Genomic DNA, 18,986 nt, shown 5'->3' on the forward strand with positions numbered 1-18,986 from the left:
CAGGATCATTAGGAATAGTTTTATCACAGAAAATGACATCCACACGGTGATATAGGTCTCTGAAATACTCCTTTGCGGTTGGTAGTTCACTGCTATCATTTTCTGGGTCATCTCTGAAAACAAAAACCGAAGTTATTAACTACTTAAAAATATATGATAAGAGAAATAGTTAATACAAATTACGCTAATATTTTTAAGATGTATTTTCAATGAGAAAATTAATGTGATGGAAACTTTAGACTACAAGCTAGTATTTTAAAATAGTCTGGGGCAAGACAAATCCACCCTTAAAGGCATACTAATAGATTAGTCTCACAACATGATAGTTTCTGAATGGCACTTAGAAAGTTTATTTGCATAATCTTGAAAATAAGACTGGTTACAATATGCTATCCAAAATCTGGCTGTTCCCAGATGATGTTCAATTTTAAAGGGGAAAAGCAAGATTTACTTACAAAAGATTTACTATCAGTCCATATCTAAGACACAATTCATTATAACTACTATGTCCATGACAGAAAGTATAGAAATAATTGATTAAAAATCCCAATATAAGCATGCCATTAACATAGCACACAGACTACAATAACAAAAGTTTAATTCTCTGACATCTACAGTTCAGCTTTAATCTTTGTTTGGTAGAAAGTTAAGTGAGGTTAATTTGAAAATCAGATGACTAGAGAAGTATTAGAGTTCCTTACTTAATCCTAGTTGGATTACAGACTATCACTAGAAAGGACCTTGGAGCCTTCTGGTAGTATATACTCATTTTATAGAGGAGGCCTAAAAAGGATTAAGTGCCTTTCCCAAGGCTACCATGGCAGCAAATAGAGCTAGGACCTAACCAGGTTCACAGATTGCTCTTTCTAAAGTTAGCTGTGTTTGGTTTTAAGCTTATTTAAATTTAGATAAAAGGCACTGATTATTACGGTAAATAAAGGCCAGGTTTTACTTTCATATGACAAATTCCTACCATTAAATAAGAAAAAGTTTAACAATTAGTTCAACTTGATCATAATCAAACCAAAATTCAAATAAAAAATACATACTTCTGAAACACTATGATGTCACCATCCATTAGTTCATCGAGTGCTTTATCAAGAGACACATCATAATCCTGAATTCTCTCTGTTAAATTCGGTTTAACTTCCTATAGTAAAAGATAATATGAAAACAAAAACAAAGCAGCTTGTGTTTTTATCAGAATTGAAAAAATTGTAATCTAATTAACAATGCATGGCATTTACTTTTTTCAGTAAATAATTTTCTTAATCACTGCATCTTAAATATAAACTTTAGCTATATAGTATAAGGATTCTTAACTAAATGCTAAATCACAAAATCCAATTTCAAAATAGGCATAAAAGTAGTACGATGCTATATTTATTTTCTTTAAATCACAATCTGGCTATAAATACAAGTTTGAAATTGTCACTACTTTACACAATTTAATACCAATCAGGATGAACAAAGGGAAATTTAGAACTACTATTTAACATAGCATAGAATGTTACTGTAGAAAAGGTAAACAATCCAAACCTCATAGAGGATAAGGTTAGTTTCTTGGGAAAATCCTGCTCTTTCACACATAACTGGGAGCAAGTCACCTAACAAAGAAAAGAAAACATGCATAACAACATATCACATTGTAATATAATGAAATTTTAAGTACCAAAATTCTAGATTGTAAGAGAAAAGCTTACGTAAAGACTTACGAATTTTACAGGATATAGGCGTATAGATATGTCCACAATAATTCAAACTCCGTGTTTTTGGATCATACATCTTCAGGAACAGCATTACATCATCTGTAAATTGAAAAACAGATTTTTACATAAAGACAAATACACACACATTCCATATTAAACACCAAAAACATATTAAGTTTAAAAATTAAGTTCATTTATTGTTTCATTTAAACTTGATTAGCATTATTAAGAAGCTATTAATTATTGTCAGGGACTCAAATTAAGTTACCCTAACAAATTTTTGAAGTTTATTTCTTTATTATGACATAATTACACTGGAGTAAAAGTGGTGAAAGAACATTAGTCTAGGATCAAATACAGGGTCTTTAAAATATGTGACTTGAGGCAATCTGTCAAGTGTTGTAATACATAAACCTCAAGTGAAGTTCTACCTCTTAACGGCAGGGAGGCGGCCCTAAGGTCTTTAAGCCAACAAATAGTAGGCATTAGCAGGTTTTATAAAAAAAGACTACACCTAATATCCTGTAATACATTATGCACACTTAAATACTTATACAATGTATCTTGGGAACTTATCAATGTAAATATTCCCTCCAAAGAAAACTACGTCTGTCTTCTCAACCTATGCCATTCCTGTCCATGTTAACCTGTAAATCTGTCAGAGAAATCTTCTAACATGCTAAAAAAAATACCTCTAGGTCATGTAATATTTTACGTTTAAATAATAAACATGATCAATAAAGAAAAACACGAAAAGATGTACATGAACTGATGCAGAGTGAATGAAGCCGAGCCAAGGAAACAACATATGCAATGATTACAGCAATGTAAATGGAAAGAACTCCCCCCCCTCCTCGCCCCCAAAATAAAGCAATTGTTGCAAAATTAAAAAGACAGTAGATCCACAAATGTAGTACATTGTATATATTTTCAATGTGTTGATCAGTTATGCTGATTTTTTTTCCGTCTATAAGAAATATTATTATATGAGATGGATCTCAAGGAAGGGGATGGAGATGAAGTTATTGATAACATTTTTTGTTCTAGCAAAGAGATGAAAATAAAGTGGTTGAACATCAACTGAGGAATAGCTGAACAAATTAAAAGTATAAAATCTGGCTCATTTTTACCTCTCCAGCTTACAGCCCTCCATGTTTGATCCAGTTATAGTGGTCTACTCCCAGTTTATCAAACATGACTCTCCATCTCCTATCTCTGTGCCTTTACACTGGCTTTCTCCCCCTTTGCAACCCCTTACATCTGCTTCTTAATTTCCCTGGACTCCTTTTAAGACTGCTAAAATCCTACCTTCTGCACAGGCCTTTCCTGGTATCTCCCTGCCTCTCAGCTGCTAATTAATGCCTGTCCACTTTTAAATTACCTCCATCTACTCTCTCTCTATATATATATCTCTTGCAAGTACAAGTTATTAATATGATGTCTACCCCGTTAGAATATGCACTACTTGTGGATAGGGGCTTTGCCTTTCTTTGTATTTCCACCTTACTTAACACAGTGCCTTGTATAAAGTAAATGCCTAACAAATGCCTATAAACTAACCTGTGTTAGCAGGTATTAAAGTATAGATTGATTTGGTCTGGAGGATCTTGTCAAGTTCTTCAATGGCCTACACAGGACCATTTTTACTTTTCTATGTCACAGACTGTCATGTCAGAGAATACGTCACTTGAAGACCAACTATTATCAAAGACCATATATGGCATCTACTTCATCGTCTATGACTAGCCTAACTATATATTATATTAAATTCATCACTAGAAGTATGGTATCTTATGAAGCATGTGCAAGATAAACACCTCTTTGACTCTTGATTTTGTTTTCTAAATATTGTAAACAACATACAAGAGGCTAAAATAGAAATGCATCCTAAACCTGGATGATACGCCCTCGAACATATATGTCCTTTGTTCACTTTTATGTATTGTATTGACAACAGGAAAGTGTCATCTCTTTGTTCTTATGGTCTTATAAGAGCTCCAGTTTCCTCTTTTCTGCTCAATCACCTATGCACAGAGTTCTCACATAACCCCAGAATAGTCCCTTTCTTCCCCTAAATACTATTTACAACTAGTTTATAGGAACAAAAGAAAAACAGATTAGGGAAAACAACTCACATTGCCTTGTTCTTAGTTTACTATATGTTTTTCTTTTTAAGAACCACTTACGATCTTTATCAAATTTTGGTAATGTTGCCCCACTAGCAGCCATCTCAGGATCTACTGTTTCAAGGAATATCGTCCAAGGATTTTCATTGTCACTGAGTTCAATCATCTATTTGGAAGAAACAAAAAGATAGTTACTGAATTTGGTAGTAAAAATCTGCATTCATAAAATGAAGATGTGGTCCCATATTTCTAGAACCCCCTATGCTGGATCATATAACACATAAAACTCACTGTTTTATTGCCATCTGCTTCATTATCCAACATTGCTGGTCTTTTTGTTCCATTGCTCCTTGCCTGCATGGGCCATAATCGAATCTGATCCTGTGGAAATCCCTAAACAAACAAAATATTAAATGCCAATAAAGTAAGTATCATAATGGACAGAATACTGAACTTGGGACTCAAAAAGGTCTGGGTTCAAAATCTAATTGATCCTTACTAGCTAAGAGATTCTGGGCAAATCACTTAAAAATCCTTAATCTTAGATGCCCCACAGGGTTGCTATAAGGCTCAAGTTTGATATTATACATGAAAGAATTTTGCAGACTTTAATTAATAATTTAATTAATTTTGCAGCCTTTGAACCTGAGTTCAAAGGCTGCCTATATAGTGTTGTGTGACCACTACCAAATCACTTAAAACACTTGGTGCATGAAAGCAACTCTTAAGACTCCAGTCATTGATGAGGATGTTAATCTGTGTGGGTAAATCTCCACATTGAGAGTTCTGATGAAATCAAAGATCACTCCTCACATGATCTTCCCAGGAAAAGTAGCACCACATCACTATCAGCTATTATTATCATCAGCTAGTGAAATATCACAATACATCACAGGGAAGAGATTGTAAAGAGGAAAGAATACTAGTGGTCTGCTACCATGTATTCTCTTGATTCTCTGAAAAATAGATCATAATTGCAATCTTGTTTCCCATTCCCTTCTAACCAGGGAAATAGTTTTTGACTACCTACTTTATGAATTATCAAAATGTCTTCTATTAGGTACTAGACCTGAGCATAAACATCAAGGGTAAATGTGACATCTGAGAATCAATTTTGTACCTTGGTAAGAGGGCTAGTCAGGAAGTATGATCATCAATAAAACAAAACAAAAAATAAAGACCTTTAACCTCATGAAGGCTGCTACAGTAAGTAGTTTGCTTAGCAAATTCAGACCAGTCCTTCCTCTGATGCTGCCTGTCAAGATTTCCCTATGGCTACAATCACTAGTCTTGTCTCTGATCTTGCAAACTAAAATACTTACAATACAATTCATTTTTGACCACACCTTTACTTTTATTATATTATTATATATATATATTAATATAATGTAAGCTCCTGAGGTAGTGCTTTATAGATATCTTCCTTTTTTAATTAATTAGTTTCTCAGGGAGAGACATATAGGGGGAAATGTAGGTGATATAAAAACAAAAGATAGCAATAAACATCTTTATTGATAAAAGAAAGTAAGCTCCTCCAAGGCAGTGAATTGCTATCCTTTCATATTTATATCACTTGGAACAAGGCTCGAAATATAGTAAACAATTTCATATATTCACTCATTCTTTCTCTGCAATTCTACCTTTCATGGATTTCTTAACAATGTTATAAGAAAAATATTTCTAACACTTAAATGATAAGGGTGAAAAGGAACTAATAAAGGTTTTGCCAGTTTACCTCATGACTTTCATACAAAAATTCATCCCCATGAGATATAAACAACGCAATTTTCTCATTAAAAGTTGAGTTAATGGGGAAGGCTAGGTGGTGCAGTGAGTAAGAGCGCCAGCTCTGGAGTCAGGAGAACCTGAGTTCAGCTCTGGCCTCAGACACTTAACACCCACACAAAAAAACTAGCCGTGTATAACCTTGGGCAAGTTACTTAAGCCCAACTGCCCTCCAAAAGACCAAAAAAAAAAAAAAAGTTGAGTTAAGAAGAATTTTCCCAAACAAATCCATTGAACTAGGGCACAAAAGCTGAATGTTACAAGAATCATTCAACAAAACAAACTTACCATCGTTTGAGAAAGATTCTGTACAAACTCAGATAATGAGGAGTTTTTTAATACTTTGAAGACTGTATATTTTACTTTTTCTTCATCATACATATCATTGCCTTGATGCCCACAAAACTGGTCCTCAGTCACTATCTGGAAATATGCATTGATATAAGAAAATGATTAAAAATAGGAAATCTTTCAAACAACCTTAATGAATAAAATCAGTGTGATGATTTACAGCAATTTCAAGGAAAAAAATGATAGGAAAAAAAGACTAAATACAAATAATCATGTATAGCTGATAACAAGTTACTATAAATGATAAAGAATTTTGTAAATCATTTATTTATCCACAAAAATTATAAATCTAACTCAAAGAACATGAACTCATTTAAGTAATAAAGAAAATTGACATTTTTTTTCCTCTAAGGGTCAGGATACCATATAATTTTCACATTTCTGTAACATATTCATATATACATATATAATAGAGTATGAAAATCAAATGAGAAGCAATGTAAAGCACTAGATGAATGCAACTTATTTTTTCTATAGCATAAATCTAGTTTAAAAAATTGATTTGCTCTCTTCAGTAGAATATAAACTTCTTGAATGTAATGTCTCCGTCCTTTTTTCAATGTCCCTAACCAGTTTGTTCTCCTTTCCTGGTCTGCTGTAAAATACAAACAGCTAACAGTCCAGTGTACATAAAAAGACAGAGATATTACTGTTGTGTTATATCACAACAGCAGTTAGAAACACTGTCAACAGAACCAACTTGAGGGCCAGCAGGAGGAGGGGGGAGAGAAGTAGTTGATGAAGAAGAAAAGCCAGAATTAACTCTTCCTCCCATTAAGACTTCTGAACACAGGGGAAGAAAGAAAAGGACTTATGAAAGAAAAATGGAGAAAGAAGATACTAGGATTTTCCAGATGGATATTTGTCTTAGTACTACACATACTTTGGGTGGGCATGAATCATCAGTCACCTGTCTTGCTCAACAAGTTTTTCATTAGTGAATATCTTAATCTTCTTTTGTATTCCTATAGTTCTTAATCTAATGGCAGGCAGACAAAAACATTAAAAAATACGATTAAAAATAAGAAAAATGGCTCCAAATATTGTTTGCAGCTAGGCTGAATTATTTTTTCTCATTTGTCACTTATTACTCCTAAAGTCTGAAAATTCGCAGGAATTCATGCTTTGTACCCATACTTTTATACCTGTCTCATCTAACAGTCAAATAAGGCCTTGGTGTCCCCCTTGGTTTGGAAGCTGACCTGCACTTGCATGTAGAGATGGGCTTCCTGCCGCTCCTTCCTCTTCTGAGCCTCTATTCTTTTTTCTTCTTGTAAGCGTTCTACCAATTGTTGAGGAATATCATGATCGGTGACAGCTTGCAAAACTTCACCTGTAGAAATAACTGGGATTCAGTTTATAATTTTTAAGTGATTCGGTTCTACGCCCCTAAAGTGAATAGGCCAATCTGATTAATCACTTTTCAATTTTATGATGTCGTCTATTGGCTGAAGAATCACTCTTTGTGCCATGGACTCGTACCAAAATAAAAGATGAAAAAAGATTTTTAGCCACATACCTGATTTGACTAACCTTCCCCATGAACTCAAGATAGCTTTGTACCTTTATAATCTGACAAGATAATTGGGCTTTTCCTATTCTCCTTTAAGAGTGCACTGATTATTACAAAACCATGAAAGAATCTCTTTAAAAGGTACTTTCAAAACTAAAAAAAAAAATTGTCTCTTCTCCCTCCTGAGAATAATATATTATAAATCATTTAAGAAAACTGCTGATAGCATGCAAAAGAAATCTATACAACTTCATAATACAATCTTTGTAGACTGCTTACACTAAATCTTCCCTCTAGCCTTTTTTATTCTTTGTTAAAAAGGACACTGAGTAGAAAAGAATGGATATATTTTGAAATTAAGATAGTAGGAAAATTATCTGAAATAATCAAGGGAGAGACGTATACAATAAAAATAACAAATTATATACTTACTCAGTTTTGATTCCCTGATATAAACTAACATATACGCATTAGTACAATGCCGAACTGATAAGTCATCATCATGACCTCCATAATTATGCTCAATTGCTTCTTCCTTTGTACACCTTGACACAACATCGTCATCAAATTTACACCACTAAAACAAAATAGATATTGTTTAAACAAAATATACGCCAAGAGACATGATACATAAATTAAAATGCTAAAGTGTAAACTCAGTAAGTGAAAGGATTGTTGCACTCCTTGTATCTACCCCCCACTGTCTGGTGTAGTGCCTGGTACAAAGTAGACAGAGGTAGCTAGGCAGAGGAGTAAAAATACACTTTTGGGCCTGGAGGCAGGAATTTGGTGTCATTCACTTATGAGCTCTGTGATGCTGGGCAAAGCACTTATTTGCCTCAGTTTTCCCAACTCAGAACTTAGCACAGTGCCTGACACAATAGTCCTTTTAATAAATCCCCTTGTCTTCCTATCTTTGATAAATGTGATAACTGGTCACTGGTTCTTTATAAAATTTTAAAATTTATCAAGAAACTCTTATATTTCATGATGCTTTTTTGGGCACCAATTCTGTTCCACTGATTACCACAATGTCTACACATACATGAAAATAACAATTCCCACCACACAATCATACTAACTCAAAGAGCAGAGCGGATACTGGCCTCTTCTAAACCACTTTTCTGTTAGAAGTTACAAGTACCCACAAAATGATGCAATGTAAAGAGCTGTGGACCAGAGATTTGAAGAGTGAGTTCTAGTTCTATACCATGTGACCTTGGCAAAGCCACTCAAATTCAATTCTCTGAAGCCTTAGCTCCAAAGCCTTAGAGAATATCTGTCAAGAAAGAGGAATCCGATTTACCCTGCCTACTCTAGGAAGAGTGAAGACCAAAGGAGATATTGTGTAGTAAAAGTGTCTTGAAATTAGACATGTTAAATTAGAAATGTTAAATAATGCCATCATTTGACAAAATTCTCTACATAGTGCTGCTTCACCAATGATATTTAGAATATGCTCTCCCTACAAATAATGCCCTGATAAGAGAGCTGTAGGAAAACCTCACCAGATCAAAATACTTGAGAAATGCTCTAAAAAAGATGGTTATAAAAACTTAAGACATGGATACATTTTAAAACAAGTAACATTTAATATAACAGAAGGATGAAACAATTACAGGTAAACACAAAATTATTAAGTTTATTTTAAAAAGGGGTGGCTATAATTGAGGTCTTACTGAGTATAAAAACTTTAGCTACTTACTTTGCCATCCCCTCTAGGGTTTAGGTAAACTACATAATGTCCACCATGATTATCTCCACTATGTACTAGCACTGCATGAAGAATATAATTTGCAGGATCCTTGGGATCTGTTTTTTGTAAAAACTCATCAAGTGGCAACTGTTCAGGAAACTCAAACCTATTGTAAGAGAAAAAAGAAACAGCTTTAATACATGTGTAAAGTATTTCAGAAAGTTATGCTTATCGTTAGTAAAAAAAAAATTCTTAATTAGCCATGTTAATGGAAGGAAGTCATAACGTGGTCAACACAAAGATAGATGACATAAAAATAATTGATATTGGCCACTGGATGGTAATTTTTCTACTAACTGTGCACAGAGCTGTTTCTGATTTTCTGGAAACTGAAAAATTTTCAAACAAAATAATAAAACCATAGTATTTTCAACTATACCATTTTGTTCTTCCTGCTTCACAGTCCATGCTAGGAATGGATTGCAATACCTCTCAGACTGTGTGACCATGGAACAGTCTAAAGCAATGCTGAGACTTTTCTGAAACCCAACTGGTTTGTATCTTTCTTGGGGAAAGGATGTAAGATCAATGCAATGAATGCAAGATCAATGAATCATTGTGTGACATGGCTGGGAAAAACGACTTTATGCTGAATGAATAGGAAGTGCCAGAAGTGATAGTCATGCTATACTGAACAGCCATTTCCCACTTTTAGAATACCCTTCCAGGTCTAATTCAGGTGGAACTTCCGAGTATGAAACCTCTCCTGAAACCCTCCTTCATGCCAAGCCAAAAATCATTATTCTTTTTAAAAATGTCATAGACCACTTTTCGTCTCTTTCCTTCACCCTTCATAGCTGCTAGCTGAGGCAGGTGGACACCCATCCCTGTGAATCTGGGGAAGGAGTCAGACTAAAAGGTAACAAAGAAAGGGAATGCTATATTAAAAGACACCTTCCCTGAAGATTAGTGAATGACCCACTAGCACTGAGATTTCTACAGAACTCTTTTTCATACTGAATGCAACACCACCATGGATCTATGGATTACAGTTTGAGAAATGCTGCACTTAAAAGGTGTATCATGCTTTAGGTAACACTGATAAGAGCCAGAGGTAATGGAAAAAATACAAATGAAAACACAGCTTTTGAGAACTTTTCACAGAATCCCTTTACTAGGTCTGAATCAGTCATTTCAGGTGGTATTTAAAATTGGATTCAAAAAATTCCTTTTATTGACAACTTTTGAGAAAAATATCAAATGATGTACCTGTATAACTTTTAATTAAGCTCCTATGTCACTGTTTACATATTAAACACAAAAGAAAGGAACAGCAAAGATACCTAGCTCTTAAATTTTTTAAGTCAACCAACCAATTTAGAACCAACCAATTTAGAAGCATAATGAACCTTTTGAAGAAAAATATATTACTATCTTAAATTTTTTTAATCCTCACACTAAACATTTATAAACTACCCTATCTTCTCCTCTTTGTTGGTAATAGGAAACACATTTAATGATTAGTAATGAACAGGCTGTTATGATCATTTAAAACACTACAGGACCAACAGGGTAAATGTTTATTTTTAACCTGTTTATATTTATACCTTTTTCCCCTCAAATCACAACAAAATGCATTATTTCTAATAAGATTGGGCAGAAGTTGTACAAGTCAGAAACTCTCAACTATGTTATTTTCAATATCAATTATTTTTATGGAATATAAACTATAACAGTCTTCTATAAGAACTGTGAATTGTATATAAGGCTATTTTTGTAATATGATTGAGAATCTTTAATATACTATAATAGATACAATGTATTGAGGAATGACAAATTTAGAAAAAAATTTTTAAAAAATTCCTTTCAGTGGGATTGAAGGGAGATCAAAATTGCTGAAAATGCACTGAAAACATCTTCTGGGCTGTGAATATTGGGGAAGTGAAGTGAAATTTTCAACTTATCTTGAATTTCAGGTGTTAGTCAACATTTACATAGAAATATAATGTAAACTGGCTAGCGCTGTAGGCTATATATGTAAATCAAAGTGTTTCTTAAATCTCAAAAGAATGGTAACAATTTATATATAAAAATTTTTATCTAAAAACTTATGTATATATTACCTATCATTTATCTTGATATTTTGGTCCGTCTGTGGGTCATACATAAATCTCATGAGTTGTAGATGTAACACTGGTGGCAATGTGAGGAATTTCACACCTTTTTCAGCTTCCTGAACAACAACAAAGAAATAAAGGTTAGCTATTATTATCTTTTAGTAACCAAAGCATCAGCATTTAAATTAGATTTTTGCTTTTTATTATGATAGCTATCTAGTCTCATTTTTAAAAATATGTAATATCAGTTATTTACAAAGCCACAAAATTAGGCACATGCTTATATTCTGTTCCACATAAAGATCTGGATCTGGGGATGGTTTGAGAATGCCAAAAAGTGATGATATACAAATTTAATTAAAAACACTTTAATTTGTCTGGCAATGACTTTAAAAATTAAGGCAGATGCCAGAAACTATCTATCACTATCAATGAGCTAAGAGATACTCTTACAAAATTCCCGAGTTACCTGCAAGCCATGTTCTCCAGCATCATATTTGTTGTCACCATCTAGCTGTTCTACTGCCACATAATCTATGAAGGATTCAAATACTAAAAAAAGATATAAAACATTTTTATCAAAATGTGGTTATTATAAGCATTGTAGTTAATTTAAAGAATTCAAGTATCAACAAATTCAACAGTAATAGTAATAGCAAAATGTTTAATAAAATCATATGCAATGTATTCTCTACTTGGCACCCTCTTCATAAAATTACAATTACTGTACCATTATAATCATCAACATTGGAGAAAAGATGGTAAGACAAATACATTTAACCAAATGTTAAATTTCACTGGGGGTCTAATTCAACAATTTCATTATGTAGGTGGAACTTACTATTTTTTTTCCCCTTTATACTTAGCTGGATATCATAATAATCTTCTCTCCGATCAGATCGATAGTCCACATCTTTGCACTGGATGTAAGACTGCAAAAAAAAAAAAAAAAACCCAAACATATTGGCTTAATATGTAGCTGTACTATAAATAATTAGCAACCACTTAAATATTTCTTTCAAAATAGTTTTAGTGGGTAGTTTACATACCACCATCTTGCCTCTAAATAATTTAGGTATGGTGCCTTCTACACATGTTCCTTTCATTTTATTCTCCACATTATCAAGCAACTGAAACAGAATTTTAAAACTTTTTTAATTTTAACAATTATATATTTCATGTTATCATACATTATTCTATCATATCATTATAATAGCAAATTGTACAGATTATAAGAGTTGAAAGGACCCGAGAAAGCAAGTGGTCAAAACTTCCTCATTTTACATCTGAGAAAACTGTGGCTCAGGTTAAAAATGACAACAAACTGGTGAGTAGCAGAACCTGGGTTTGAACTCCTCAGACCTTCTAAGCCCAAATCCAGCATTCTTATTCACTAATTTCATGGACACTTCTATCACAAAAAGGCTGATCCTAACATATATAAAGACAATGGCGGAATAGTTGTGGAGCAATCCTCAGAACAAGAAAGCAGAATTAGCTTGAGATTCAATGAAGTTTGTAGGCTTTGAAATAAGGAGAGAGAAACTTGATTTTGGCTATTATGGGGGCTATACAGCCAGGGTAAATGAATAATGGTGGCTACACTGTCACTATAAGACAACAGAATCTTATGTTAGCACAAAACAGGGGTGAAACAATCTTCCAAAGAGGGGGCCACAGAAAACATTGTGAGTTCTATGTCCTGTAAACTGCTAATCCAAAAATGCCAATTTAAGCTATGCTTTACTTTTGGGGAAAAGCTCCAGGCTTTAATAAAATGATCTGTCTCCAAACTTTTAAATTTTATTATGCTTAATTTCCAAGTAACTTTTTGAGGAAATATTCCAACCTGGTGTTGAAGAGGGAGGTCCACATGTACATTAAATTAGGAAGGGAGAAGTCAGGTATTGTAGTGCATGAAGAGACAATTAAATGTCATAAAGTAGTGTTGAATCCAAAATGATTCCTATCAAGCACATCTAATTCAATCTGCTTACTATACTATATGTACATTCTCACTACAACAGAATAAATTTGTATTAATTTTACTTTTTAAGCACCTAACTATAAAACAGATATTTCTGTGTATAGAGGGAGGAGCACAGAATTAGTCCTCAAAGATATCTTGCAGAATTGCTGAATTTTGCTGCTGGGAAGAGACATTAGACCTCATTTACTAGACTAATATACTCATTTTATAGAAGTTAACAAAATTTACATCTAAGTTTAGCCAACTAGACCCAATGTCATTCCTAACTGAACAAAGAGATTGCATATACACCTGGGCTTGACTTCTTATTAAGCAATAAAATGTACTTTACTCTTTTTTTTAACCTATTTTACATAATCAGGGTAAAAATACTGCAGGAAACTTACCACTCGACATAGTTCTTGGACATCATGTTGCATGAAGCTGTCTAAAGTTTCCCATCTTTTAAAAGATAAAAATAAAATTTCTATTTTATGGAAAGGTAGATTTAAGAGCTGGAAAGGCACTCTACTCCAACCCCAGTATTTTAACAATGAAGGAATTTGGGCCAAGGGGGATGAAGTGGCTTGCTCAAGGAAGTATAGGTGAGTGAGGAAGGGGCTCTACACAAAGACTCCAAATCTACATCTGGATTTCTACCAGATTAAATCTTAACAATTTAAACTGTAAGTGGACTTCAAGAATAATCTGGAGAAGTTAAATGACTCACTGATATTTATACTGAAAAGATGACCAAGTACACTTTTACAAAGTTGGAATGTTTAAACACAGAATTTTTCCAGGGATAAAATTGAATGAGCATTATTTTATTCAAAGTTCAAATTCTGTTTTGAAAATATCATAATCAAGATCCTGGAGATCTAAGAGAAATTTAGAGCCTATACAACTATAAAATACTTTCTATGTACAGAGTCTATCCTAAGTCAAACATTATGATCTTGGTGCCTGAAAAAAAAAAATCACTCAAGTAAAATGGTAAAATTCAATTATGTAAAAGCAAGAAGAAACAAACACTGAAACTGCCTTTGACATTGTGAATGAAGTCTTTTCACCCAGGGATTAGATTCTAAGTATTTTACAATAGAAATATTTTAGAGCAAATAAATTTTTAAAAGTTATCTTCAATAATAAAAACTTAGCTTGTTTCTTCTAAATTTTGTATTAGCATGCTTATGATCTGTGTATGTACTGCTGTTTTGAATTCTTTTTTCTCTGTATCAAATTACATAATAAAGTTCAACAAATTCAAGCAACATTTGCTAAGCAGTTACTATTTACAAGGCACTGGGCCAGGTGGTAGGAATCCAGAGTAAGAAATTATACAGTCTTGTTCCCTTGGAGCTTATATTTTTACAAGAAGGATACAACATTTAAACAAATAATTTTAAGTATATAAAAAGTAAATTAGCAAAAGGGATGTGGAAAAGCCTTTATCTAAGCAATGGGACCTGACAAAGGCTTTCTTTTTTTATTTTTTTTTAAGCAACTGGGGTTAAGTAACTTGCTTAAGGTTACATGGCCAGTTATTTCTGGGTGTGCTGCTGAATCTGAGCCTGGATTCAATCCCCAGGTCATCCCAACACTGTGACCGATGCTCTTACTCGCTGAGCACCTGGCCGCCCCTACAAGGGCTTTCTTTGAAGGAAGGATTCTATGAGTGAAGGTGAGGAAGATGCATACTACAAACATGGGGGACAATATATATAAAGGCATAGAACTAGTGTTTTAAAAAGTGGCATATTTCACACTGTAGCATGTTGCAATGAAGCTATTCATGATGTCGGACTACTTTCAACTTTTGATACTAAAATGTGCAGATATTGATCTTTCAACCCTAAGTCAATAACATAATAACAATGTAAGGACTATCATTTCAAAGGTCTGAGTTTTTGCAGCTGACTAGTCTCTATTGCTTTCAAAAAGACTATACTAATTTAAAATTTTGCCATCAGTCTATTTCTTTACAGACCTGCTGGCACTGAATCTTATATGTTTGAGTGGTAGCATCCAAATATTGTTCCATTTCACTTTTTATTGGAAAGACATGTTTATTATCTCTAAATTTACTTCTATCATTTAATTTAATGGTAATAAAACTTGTACAGATCCCCTCCTGAATACAAATGCCAAACTGTATGAAAACTCTTGATGCTGAAATTTTCCTATTTTTTTCATTTCTGGATATGCTGCTTCTCTGTTGTGCATACATCCAACTTGGACATTTTTTTTCCTGAAATTTTTTTCGTTTAAGGTTTTCAAGATTTAAAAATTCAGATCGCTGAGGTTCACAGGGAGTTTGTATTAAATGGTGTCAAGTTTCTCTTCAATTATGATTGTGATAGCTTAGAAGATATGTCAGAGCAGACCTAATGAAACGAGGCTAATTCCTTTAATCTCTTCCAACACATTTTGAAAATAAACATAGGAATATAATAAAAAGCATCTTTAACCCCAGGCACATTAATCTATTTTTATTCATTTCTATGTTTCACTATTCCATTTTGAGGAGGAAAACCAGTGTGGGTTAAGAGTTATAAACTAGAAATTGATGAATGCACCTTCATACACATGCTTAAACCAATTATAGAGGAAATTTCCACCTGTAAGTGCAAGTAAGAAATGGATTTCTAATACCACTCCTAGGGTTATATCCCAAAGAAATCATAGAAGTGGGAGGAAGACCCATATGTACAAAAATGTTTATAGCAGCTCTTTTTGTGGTGGCAAAGAATTGGAAATCAAGGGGGTGCCCATCAATTGGGGAATGGCTGAAGAAGTTGTGGTATATGCATGTTATGGAATACTACTGTGCTATAACAAACAAGGAGCAGGCAGTCTTCATATTTACCTGGAGAGGCTTAAATACAAACTGATACTGAGTGAGAAGAGTAGAACCAGGAGAAATTTGTACACAATTACAGACACAACGTATGTGTGATGACTAACTTTGATAGACTGGACTCTTCTCAGCAATGCAGTGATATAAGTCAATCCCAAAAGACTCACGATGGAGAGAAATATGTGCATCCAGAGAAAAAATTAGAAAGAACTGAGTTTATGCCCAGGTGGAAGCAAAATACTTGATCTTTTTCCTTCTCTTGTTTGGTTTTATGTCCTCTTTATCATTTTGCATTCCATCTGATACAATGTGTCTTTATAACCTGACTAATGTATAATGTGAAAGTATTTACAGATCCTATACTTGACTATATGCCACCATGGGGGGGAGGGGAGGGACGGGGACAAAATGTGAAACTCAAGGAATTGTGGAATTGAATCCTGTAAACTAAAAGGAAACAAACAAATTAATTAAAAAATTAAAAAATAATTTAAAAATTAAAAAATAATGGATTTCTTCATACTTACCCAAATGATTTCGTTAGCTTTTTTGTTCCTACTGGTTTGTCACTGTGTTGTAGTTCATAGAAAACTCTTTGTAATGCTAAAGGAACACTTTTTGATGAGTCATCACCTTCTGTTGGCATCATGTATACAGCCTAAAATGAATCATTTATTAAAAGTTATAAAAATGCACTATTTTTGCAATTATTCCTGCTGTGAAACATTTTCTGTCTTAAATACAAATAAATATACATTTTCTCCATTTACCTGTAATTGAGGTTTCTCAAAAAAGTTATATGGGTAAAACCTAAGGTTTTATAAGGTAAAACCCTAAAGCTCACTTTGATAAAAGCAATTTTCACATCTTAAAACAACATAACATAATTCACTTTCAGATCATGCCAAAGAAAACTTGGTTGGCTCCTACTATTGTAAGCAAATCAGCAGGTAAATAACCATATATCAAAATCAGAACATTTGAATCCAGAACATGTTGAAATACATGGCAACTATTAATAGATAAAGCTGATTAGCAAAATGCATTTAGTAATGATAAACACTGCTGATAAAAAAAGGTATACTTATGTGCTACTTATACACTGTTTAAACACAGTAATATGAAATATAAAAGGATGATGAACATACAGTTTATTTCTAGAACAGAAATCTAAGAGTGACCAATTAGAAGTAGAGGCATGGTTTGTAAAGCTAAATCATATTCACTGCAGTTATATTTTAAACACCTGTGTGATTAACAAGACCAATGAGTGAAGAAAGGCAAATTTTATGTTAATAGTAGAAAAAAAAATAGTCTACTAAAAGGATTTCCCTGAGTATTCTTCGAAGTAAAAAAGTACAAGACAAAAGAAAATGGATGGAGAAATATGATACACTTTACCTTGCGTAGTTGATTTGTGAAAAATAAAGTTTGTAACAAACTGTTCATGTAACAAGTTGCTCCCTGGTTCTTTAAACCAACATATCCTGTATGCTTCTTGGAATCCCACCTAAAAACAGTTTAAAGTTAAGGATAAATTGCACAAGCTACGAATGTGTTTATATATGTATGTATGTATTAACTATCGTATATTAAACATCATAAAACACACACACACACACACACACACACACATATATATATATATATATGTCAATCTCACAAAATCTACCTACTGCATAGGATGATGGAACGAATATTGATTTATCCACGTTAAAATGATAGAAGGCTGAGTAATTATCAGCCATGAAATTTACTACTGATCCATGTAACTGAGCATTGTCTTAATGAAATCAAGGACAATAGTTTACAGTGAGCTGGTTGGCTTTGGCATTTCATACTTAAGACAAAAACTTCGAATACCAGCCAGCTGCCATGGAAATTGGTGGTACTGGTTAAAAAAAAAAAAAAGAGGCTGAGACAATCAACGAATTAGGGGAGCTATATTGTAACTAAGGAAAAATACATGAGAATGCGTGCCCTATAGCACAGGTAAAATTCTATTTTAACAAATCCAACTGCAAAGTGTTCCAGATAGAGATGTAGCTTCATCATCACGAATATCTGGCTTAAGTCCTACCTCTAACACATACAATACCAGGCAAACCGCCTAACCAAAACCTTCCCTAGAAAAATTACAGTTTTACAGCTGCTGATCTGTATTGGTTGGGGTGAATGTACAATCTACAGATACTTACATTCCCTAATATCAAAGAAATGAAATTAAAGCAGAACTGAGCGCTAAAAATTAAGAAGAGTATTTTGGATACAGAATAAAAGCTGATTGATGGTTTCCTATCACAAAGAAACAGAATCCATGAACAAAGGGCAGGATGGAAAAGTCAACCAAAACAATGATTGGTTTAAAAACAAAATGCATAATTAAGCTTTTTTCCTTTAAAAGTCAACCAAAGGGGCAGCTAGGTGGCTCAGTAAATAAAGCACAAGCCCTGGAGTCTGGAGGACCCAAGTTCAAAACTGGCCTCAGACAACTGACCCTGTGTGACTTGGGCAAGTCATTTAATCCCAATTGCTTTGCCTTCCCCCCTCAAAAAAGAAAAAAAAAGTCAACCAAAGAAGACACTGAGGAAACATAGAGTAATTTTTACTTGACAGAAGAACTAAAGATCCTTATTTAACTTCTTTTTCCATTAAGATGAAGCAAACATGATTGTGTTTTATAATGTTAAGGGGGCGGCTAGGTGGCACAGTGAGTAAAGTGCCAGTCAGGAGGACCTGAGTTCGGTTCCGGCCTCAGACACTTAACACCCACACAGAAAAACTAGCCCTGTAACCTTGGACCGGTTACTTAACCCCAACTGCCCTCCAAAAGGCCAAAAAAACAGTTAATAACTTGGTA

At 33.6% G+C, this 18,986-nt stretch overlaps 1 protein-coding gene across 1 annotated transcript in view; it reads right to left on the reverse strand.

The window, feature by feature from the left end:
* The window catches only part of USP7 (ubiquitin specific peptidase 7), a 96,921-nt gene that overhangs the window by 11,276 nt on the left and 66,659 nt on the right, over positions 1–18,986 (reverse strand). The window contains 17 exon segments of the mRNA XM_069085582.1: positions 1–113; positions 1,050–1,150; positions 1,540–1,607; positions 1,716–1,808; positions 3,896–4,001; positions 4,127–4,228; positions 5,909–6,043; positions 7,174–7,304; positions 7,917–8,061; positions 9,190–9,346; positions 11,304–11,413; positions 11,767–11,849; positions 12,139–12,229; positions 12,347–12,427; positions 13,674–13,728; positions 16,654–16,784; positions 17,528–17,636. Coding sequence (XP_068941683.1) covers positions 1–113; positions 1,050–1,150; positions 1,540–1,607; positions 1,716–1,808; positions 3,896–4,001; positions 4,127–4,228; positions 5,909–6,043; positions 7,174–7,304; positions 7,917–8,061; positions 9,190–9,346; positions 11,304–11,413; positions 11,767–11,849; positions 12,139–12,229; positions 12,347–12,427; positions 13,674–13,728; positions 16,654–16,784; positions 17,528–17,636 — 1,811 coding nt within the window.

The sequence above is a fragment of the Petaurus breviceps genome, unplaced genomic scaffold (assembly GCF_028583685.1).
Source record: "Petaurus breviceps papuanus isolate PSGF00001 unplaced genomic scaffold, PetGlider_PUasm1.0 118, whole genome shotgun sequence".
Classification (NCBI taxonomy): domain Eukaryota; kingdom Metazoa; phylum Chordata; class Mammalia; order Diprotodontia; family Petauridae; genus Petaurus; species Petaurus breviceps.